Source organism: Camelus dromedarius, chromosome 13 (genome assembly GCF_036321535.1).
Source record: "Camelus dromedarius isolate mCamDro1 chromosome 13, mCamDro1.pat, whole genome shotgun sequence".
NCBI lineage: Eukaryota > Metazoa > Chordata > Mammalia > Artiodactyla > Camelidae > Camelus > Camelus dromedarius.
The window spans coordinates 49,944,723-49,953,977 of NC_087448.1; the positions used below are offsets into that span (position 1 = coordinate 49,944,723).

Here is a 9,255-nt window from a genome sequence, read left to right on the forward strand (position 1 = left end):
AATATTCCAAACTGAGACATGGTAGGTCCAAGGAGCAATTTTAGCTTTAGAGGTGAGAATGAAAAATGTTGACTCTATGAAAGGCAGGTGACTCTCCACAGACCAGGTTGTTTTAAGACAAAATATGTCTCAGATCTAGATGGAATATTATTTTAATGGAGGTGCTAGGGAATTGAACCCAGGATCTCATGCATGTTAAGCACACACTCCACCACTGAGTTACCCCCTCCCCCGAGATGGAATGTTCTACAGTATCTGTTCCCTACTCTCCCTGTGCCTTGAACCCTGTTGAGTTCTCAGGGTTAAAGATGTGAGGGATGGAAGTTTGAGGACACTGATCTGAGTGATAAATGGCTCAGAGCAAAGGAGGAAGCCCTTTCCCCTCTTCTGTACGAACTTATTGCCTCCATGGTACTCTGAGGTTTGGCAACTTCTATGAACAATACCCTTTGTTTCCTATTATTTTTTTTTTAAAAAACCAATTGGTTTGTATATATAAAATCCTCTTGTTGGATCTAAAAATACTATTGATTCTTTTAGGTTTCTACTAAGAGTCACATTTTCTATAAGTAGTGTTGCCTCTTAATACTCTCTGCTTTACCACATTTGCTATGAAATATGTAACTTTAAGGTTAGTTAGAATGATGAAGAAGGTTAAAGTTTTCACAGAGGTATGGGGAGGAGAGACTGTCAGGAGTGTTCTATCTTGGGTCTGATGAGCTTCAGAAGTAGTCATACTTTCATAATTTCAGGGGTGTTATGACATCAGCCTTTTTTCCTTCGGAATAGATGAAAATCTTTCCCCAGATTCTCAACAAGATCAGATACAAAAATTTCAACTTTATCATTTTTGAAACTCTAATACCTCTTATCATTTGAACTTAAAAGAACTTGCAAAGTTTTGGGTCCTTTGAGCTTTTCAGACTATAGGAACAGATACAAAAGATAATTAAGGTCAGTCTGAATCTTACAATTAACAGTAGTCTGCAAACGTTTTATCGAGCATTTGCTAAAAGATGTGCTGATTAACTGGAAAACATAGACAAGGGTGCTTCCCTGGCAAGAAGGAATTTCAACACTGCTGGTTGCTGTATACTGTACAAGCAAGGGTTTTATACATGTAGCAGAAACAATGAATTAAAAAGTCAGAAAACCTGCGTTCTAGTATATTTTATTTGTAAGTAATCACATACAAATCACTTATCCATAAAATAATGATTAACAACTATTCTCTAAATCACAAAGATATCACGAAACCAAAATTCTTTCCAAGAAAACCTCTTTGTAAATCAAGATATTACTACTCTTTAGCTTAGGCTTTAATTCAAAGGTTGAAAATGACAACTGGAGACTCTCTTTTAACAATCAGTTGCGTACCTTATCCTGCAGGTGGATAATCTGGTTGAGATCATGACTGTCCTATTTTCAACCTGACAAAACAAAAAGCTATCAATAAGAAGTTACTGGTGAAGAAAAAGTTGGCAAAAAAACAAAACTATTGAGAAACAGCTTTGTGTTAAGTACAGTGCTTAAAACAACCCTGATGTCAAATGGAACAAAATTTAGCTTTACGCAGCTAAAAGCACGTCTGCCCTTTTGGAGGAACTATAGTATACTGTGAGGACAGGCAAAAATCTTATTTCATAAAAAAAATGTTAAACAGGAATGTTTTGTAGAATCTTCAAAGGGCCCATCAAAATGGCTAAGAGTATCTTGTTTTTTTTTTCTTTCCCCCCCAAGTACCTTTTATGTCTTCCTCTCTCTGTTTTCATCCTATGGCATTTCAATAAAAAAGAAAAAAAAATCCAGTTCCCTACCAGCGAGATCACATTCCTCGGTACTCTGCCAGGGTGTGAGAAATGTTAGCATTCTGTCACTAGAGAATAAACACAGAAGAGGAATTAGCATGTCACTAAATGAGGATTCAGGGAGATAATTCTCACTGCCTATAGAAAAAGTCATCCACCATAAGTAAGCATCTGGTCACTCATCATGTATGTGTGTCATGACAGCTATAATCTAATGAACCCTCCAGAGGTAAGCACTTATGTTTTCTGGTATTTAACAATGTCAGTTCTGTGTGATTTATTCTCTATTTCTGGGCTTTCTTTCCCTTACATATGCTGATAGAAACAAAACACTGGAGCATAGAGAAACACACAACAGATAGAAATACCCTAATAAAATAGCCGTGTACACCACTGCATAGAGAAATATTTTAGACGAAATATACTTTCACTACTGGCCCCAAATGCTATCATCCACTTATGTTATTTAACTGTAAACTTTTAATAGAAAAATACCTTTAAGCTGATAGTAACATTTAGCAACTTACAAAACTGACAGAATATTTCAAGGCTACACAAAACAGTTCGATACACAACTTAAAAGTTTTAAAATTCTTTGCTGGCACTTGATTTTATAGTTGATAGACACAATAACTACTGATTTCAATAAAATACTGTTCTTAACTGATACGTACTTTCAAAACCAATATTACCCCACAAAACAGTAAAGAATAATCACATCTTGTTGACGAATCTTCTAAGATAAACACCAAAACTGTACAGCCAAAATATTTTAAGAATCACATAAACTTTTTAAGACAATGGATAAAAATTTTCACAATCATGTCCAGTGAGAAAAGGATTATTCCTCTGATTCAATGAAGCATGTATCAAGTATAGATAAAAAATATAAACCTACAAAGCAAGTACTCTGTGTGTGTGTGTGTATGTTCTTTTTTTTCTTTAAGGTTTTCAGATAACTGGTGACACTACCAGAATGGAATTTTTTTAGATGGAAACTGGTCACTATTTGCAAATACATACGGTATATTATAGATTTAAAACTGAAATTCTTTTCAAACAGTAGAATCCTGTTTTTGTTTTTACTTTCAATGAGCTTATGGCCACTTTGTACATTATTACAAATGAAATCACCATTCAGTCACACTAAACATATATTTTTTTACTTCCACAGAAGTGGAGAAAACTGAACTAAAACTTAGTAGACTGTATTTAAGTTAGAACACATTTTGTAAAAACCCACTAGTTTAAAGTTCTGGAAATCTACTACACTGTTCTGAAGGAAAATATATGCTTTCAGACCCTCTCTAGTAATTCCTATCCCATCAGTTTTCTATTATAGAAATTAAAATTCAAGTTGAAGTATTTGTGGCACAAGACATAATGTAAGATTTAATAATTGCAGACTACTGATTACGCTACTTTATAGTGTAATCAAACATAAACATACTACTAAACGATCAAATCAACACTGGACTTTTAGAACAGTAAATTATTCAGTAAAGATAGGTTGATTTCTTTTAGCGTTTAAATTCTGTATCATTAAATTACATTAGTATTTCAAACGATACCCTTTCCAAACCAAACCTGAAATTAATCAACTTTTTTTTTTTTTCCAGCAAGAGTAAAGGGTATCTCTCTAAGATACTTTCCAAAACACCTTAGTGTTTCCACTTATCTAGAGCAAACTCTGCTGATCCTGTGCTTCTCACTGAGGGGCTACCTGAACCCACAAATCATCATCAGATAAAGAACTTGAACTTCCTGACTCAGAGTCCAGCTCACTGAATCCACCTAAATCCCACTCAGTACTAGATTCACTGGGCACTTCCTCCTCCTCAGTGAGAAAACTCTGACCAGGTTCAAGACAGGAAGGATAAACACGAGCTGAGAGGCAAAAAAAGTTAGAATCAAACTGGAAGAGGCCCAATGTGGTACCTATGTTAACCCACTGGTCTCCCCTAATGTCATACTCATACACGGTCACCCGGTTCTTCTTCCACTGCGGGGTGCGCGAGGTGATCAGCAACAGTTTTTGGCCATGATTGATAATCCGGTAGTTGTTGGTCTCTGACACCAGGGGAATGTTATTAATCTGCCTCCACTCTCCTCTGACTGGATTGTAGACCTTCATGACAGGGATGTCGCAGATGCAGTAGATCTCATCGTTGAAGACACAGGCTTCCTGAAAGTCATTGCGCTTCAGAGAAACACACTTCAGCCACATGTTGTGGCTGGGATCGAAGCAGAACATGCGCTTACTGTTGAGCGCATAAAGATAGTTCTGAATTACCATCAGGTCAAAGGAGATAAAAGAATGGGGCAGTGGAGCCACCAGGGCCCACTGGTTCCTCTGAACACTGTAGCATTCGACTTCTTTCAGTTTGATGCCGGTAATAGGGTCTCGCCCACCCAAAATGTAAATGTAGCCATTGAGGTACGCCACATCCATGCCCTCACGGCAGAGCAAGCGATCCGCAAGCTGCTGCCAGCTATTCTGGGCTGGCTTATACACCCAGAGGTCTTTCCTGGGCTGGGCGGCCAGATAGATGTCATGGTCTGGAGAGACACAGACAGCTAAGGTGGTCACAGTCCTAGTGTGAGCAAGGCAGGTCAAAGGTGATGGCACTTTGTAAATGTCCCCCGAGTACGGGTCACAGCACAGAAAGGGATCTCTAGGATGCCCAAAGAAGATCACCATCTTCTTGGCACACACCCCCAGCCTCTGGGGTGTATTATCTGCTACGGACACAACAGAGCTGCTGCTGCAGCTGCTGTCACCACTGCTGCCGTCGCCGCCGCTGCCGTCCGCACTGCCGTCCCCGCTGCCGCTGCCGCTGCCGCTCTCAGGCTTTGGCACCAGAGACTTGAACAACATGTCGCCGTATCGCAGCTGCAGGGCCCCTTCAATAAGGTCCAGACAGTACTTCTTCACAATGGTGTTGGTCAGCAGCCCTTCCACATAATTCCGATCTTCATCACTGAAGTGTGTCCAGCGGACACACTTGAAGACTTCTGCGGCACTGGGACCCCGCTCCTTGGGAGCCGCCTCCAACCACTGCACCGCCACATGACACACAGTCTGCTCTTGCTCGATGTTTAGACTATCCAGGCGCAGGACGGTCAGCAGTTGGGCCAGGGTCAGATCTGCCAGAGACTCCTCTCGAATCGAACCCATCTGGCTGAGCTGCTTGAAGTTGTGGGCTATGAAGGACTGGGCCTGCGATCGCAGCTTGCGGTGGCCGAAGGCATCAGCGAACTTGAAGATGGCCGTGCAGTTGGCCAGGTCGAGGCGGCGGGCTAGGAAGGAGGCACAGGCTTCCCGCACATACTCCAGCTGCAGCATGTCGGAGGCCGCGTAAAGGCGCTCCACGTTGGCCTCACTTAGGGACACGCGACCCGTGTAGCAGTAATCGACCAGCACCTCAAAGGATTCGGCATCCACGTCGTGCATGGTCACGTTCGTCTGGTGGCTCTCGTACATGCCGCCGGTGAACATGCTCTTGAAGTAGGGACACGCGGCAGCCAGCACGTTACGGTTGCAGGGGAAGAGGCGGCCCGTGCCAGGCCCGCTGCCAGGCGTGACCACCTCGATGGTCACATCGCAGAGCAGCCGCGCGTCGTAGAAGGACTTGAGCTGTGCCAGCAGGGCTGCAGAATGAGCCGTGTCCTTCAGCTCCTCCGGGCCAGTGAAAAAAGCCGACACCGTGGGTTTGTGAACCCTCTTGGGCCGCTTCCCCCCACGGGGACTGGCGAGGCGGCGAGAGCGCGAAGATTCCTCTCGGGACTGCATGATGGAGATGATGTTGGGGAGCTGAAGGCGAGAACGGGTGCAAGGACCGGGCTTTGGCGCCTCCTCACCCTCTTCTCACTGACGCTAAGATCGCGGTGTCTCCGGAGAGACTGCAGCACGGGTCCATTTATTTAAGTCAGCCCTACACCGCGGTGCCGCCTCCCGTTATCGCGTAGACAGCGTCCGACTCACCCGATTCCAGTTCCACGCCCTTTCTCCGCCTCAGCTCGCCCTCACAAGACCTACTGGCTGGAACCGAGAGATCCGCCACCGCCGCGCTGGCAATGCCAGTAGGCGTCCAGGAGGACTACCGCTCCCAGGGTGCCTTTCGCCCTCGAGGCATGCCGGGGCCCTCCAGACTCTGCGGCATAGGCTGCGGCACGGGTTGCGGCACGAAAGCCGCTTTGCATGTTGGGAGTAGTAGTAGTAGCTTCAATAATATCGCGAGATTTGTCGGCCCGTTCATTGTTTCAGATGACGGAGTTAGAAATCGCTAGTTCTCCGATCGGTTTTATAGTTTAGAACTTTCAGTTTGGAATTCAGATTAGGTACTCGTTCTAGTATTTATCAATTGTTTGACTTCTCTCTCAGAGCTGTCTCGTGTTTTTTAAAGTGCTAATAGCGATAGTGTTTTCATGGCGTCCTGTGACGATTATATGCGCTAAATTGCGTAGGTGGTACACGCATAAATTGCGTAGGCTGGGTATCATTGCTCTGAATAAAGATTTGTTGCCTCGTAGAATGCATAATCAAGTACTTACGCAATACCCGTATTATAAAGGTTCAATAAGTTTCAACTTTTTCTTCTCGTGTTTATGAAAAATAAAGCACCGTCTCATTTGAAATCATGAGCCTGTAGGAAAAGGTGAAAAACCCTACAGGTTTCTGCAGAGATACGTCTAAGATCTTAATTTTTTTTAATTAATAGATTTTATTTTTAAGATCAGTTTTAGATTTACTGGAAAATCCAACAGAAAGCTATAGGAAGCTCCTATATACTTCACCCCCTCAGTTTCTCGTATAAGCAACATCTTGTATGCTACTGTTACAAGTGATGAACTTACTTTGGTTTATCATTAATTAAACGGTGTAGTTTATATTAGGGTTTACTCTGTATTGTACAGGTCTGTGGGTTTTGAAAAATGTATAATGTCATGTGCCTAACATTACAGTAACACAGAATAGTTTCAAAGGTCCTAAAAGTCCTCTGTTCTGTTTATTCCTCCTCCTTGTCCCCCAGCCCCTGGGAACCACTGATCTTATGTCTAGTAGTTGGAATGTAGTTGGAATCATACAGTGTGTAGCCTTTTAATACATCTTATTTCACTTGACAATATTCAATTAAGATTCCTCCAAGGGATTGGGGGGGGTGGGAAGGGGCAGACTGGGATTTCAAAATGTAGAATAGATAAACAAGATTATACTGTATAGCACAGGGAAATATACACAAGATCTTATGGTAGCTCACAGTGAAAAAAAATGTGACAATGAATGTGTATGTGTTCATATATAACTGAAAAATTGTGCTCTACACTGGAATTTGACACAACATTGTAAAATGACTATAACGCAATAAAAATGTTAAAAAAAAGATATCAAAAAAAAGTTCCTCCATCTCTTTTCATGGCTTGATCATTTCTTTTTTCATCATTGAGTGACATTCCATTTTATGGATATAGCAGTTTACTTGCCCATTCACCTACTGAGTGACATCTTGTTTGCTTAGAATTTTTTAAAAAATCGTTTATTTATTTATGTTACTTTTTAAATTTGGGGGGATTTTCAGGGGGGTGGGTTATTAGGTTTATTTACTTATTTATTTTTTTAAATGGAGGTACTGGGGATTGAACCCAGGGCCTCAATGCATGCTAGGTATGCACTCTACCACTGAGCTATACCCTCCCCCTGCTTTGAATTTTTGCAGTTGTGAATAAAGCTTCTGTAAACTCATGTGCTGGCTTCTGCATAGACATATGTTTTCAGCTCATTTTAGTATATACCAAGGAGTGGGATTGCTGGATCATGTGGTAACACTATGTTTAGCTTTGTAAGGAACTGCCAGAAAGTTTTCCAAAGTGGTGGCTGTACTGTTTTGCACTCATACCAGAAATTAATGAGTGTTCCCATTGTTCCACATCCTCCCTAGCATTTGGTGTTGCTGGTGTTTTGAATTTTGGATTAAACCTTACAGACTTAAAACTTGCCTCTCTGGAAAAAAATTCTGAAGGATATGATCATATTTTAAACATTCAGCAATATCTGCAGGGCCATTAAATTGTGGTCTTAGAGAGCAGTATGTATGGGTCGTCTCAAGTATGCAAATCAAGAATATTAATATATGCTTTGCTGGTCTCAAGTCTGTATTTTGGGTTCCAGAAGTAGTGCTAAAGTATTTTCATTAATTCTCTAAACATGAATGTTTATAACTAGTCCAATACTGCTCCTTTCACTGCCATCCCCAAATCAACTGAAGATTTTGGAATTCTAGTTATTAAGAATTTTAAATAAGGATATTTAACAAAGAGACCTTGTCCTGTGCAGAATCCTTAGAGCTCAGCATCATACATGCCCAAACATCCCTTGAATTAGTCTGGTCAAGTCTATGTTTTCCAAGTTGTTTTTATATTTATATTTATCAACATCGTCTCACTACAAAATCCTCAGAATAAATTGTGCCCAGTCACTGAGTTTTAACTTTTTCATATATGCCTTTAACAGTGTTATTTCCTTTAGACTGCATTTCACAAAATGCAAAACATTTATGAGACACTGTGCTGAAGGTCTACAGCAGTATGTTGGATAACGTGTTCTCCGATGACAAAAATGTTCTATATCTGTGTTATTCAGTATGATAGCCATGAGCCACATGTGGCTCTTAAACACTTGAAATGTGGCTAATGCAACTGAGGAACTGAACTTTTAATTTTAGAAACACAGTTTTGGCAGCAAGAAATTCAATGGGGAAGGAAAGTCTTTTCAACAAATACTACCAAAACAACTGGATCATAATGGAAAAAAATTAACCTTGAAACTAACAGTGTTGAATTTTATCTAATCCCAGTGCCACAGGACAACAGCAGTAATTAATAAATCCCTTCAACCTATTTTTTTTCACTCCCTGTAAATCCTCCTACCCTTTTGTGATTGGAAATAGGTAACCACAACAAACCACCTTTTCCCATGTGACTTAGATAAGACTCCTGTCTATTCTTTCTCGTGACTACCATGAGGCTCAGAGATGACCCCCTTATTTACAGTGAGGTTAAACACAGACCTTTCCATTTTTGCTTGAACCTGCCAACAAGTCCAGCACAGGATCTCTAACTTCCAGTCCTTTGTCTCATGAACGATTAAGGTTAGAAGTGCACCCAAACTAGCTAGACACCAAGATACACATATCCTAATCAGCTGACTGAGACTTCTCCTAGCTATAACTGTAAACCATTCTGCCTATAACTTGTCTAAATCTTCCCTAGAACAGTCTAAGGCAAACTCATCCTGCCTTTGGATCAGAACTGTTCTCCATAATTGCGGTAGTCTGAATAAACTCAGTTTCCTTGTTTGGTGTTTGTCTTTGACAGTTTGGTGCTATTATTGGAATGAAACTAGAAGCCCATATCTGGACTTCCATCTTCACCCTGGTACTGAGGCTTT

At 41.2% G+C, this 9,255-nt stretch overlaps 1 protein-coding gene across 1 annotated transcript; it reads right to left on the minus strand.

Moving 5' to 3' along the window:
* Nucleotides 1-1,155: 1,155 nt before the first annotated feature.
* Nucleotides 1,156-5,953, minus strand: KBTBD6 (kelch repeat and BTB domain containing 6). The gene has a single exon (XM_031466081.2). The coding sequence runs from the start codon at nucleotides 5,599-5,601 to the stop codon at nucleotides 3,517-3,519; it is 2,085 nt and encodes a 694-aa protein (XP_031321941.2). The 5' UTR covers nucleotides 5,602-5,953; the 3' UTR covers nucleotides 1,156-3,516.
* Nucleotides 5,954-9,255: the final 3,302 nt, after the last annotated feature.

Bases quoted from the DNA above. Each gene is read 5' to 3' on its own strand.
- KBTBD6 (XM_031466081.2), bottom strand. From the start codon at position 5,601: ATGCAGTCCCGAGAGGAATCTTCGCGCTCTCGCCGCCTCGCCAGTCCC.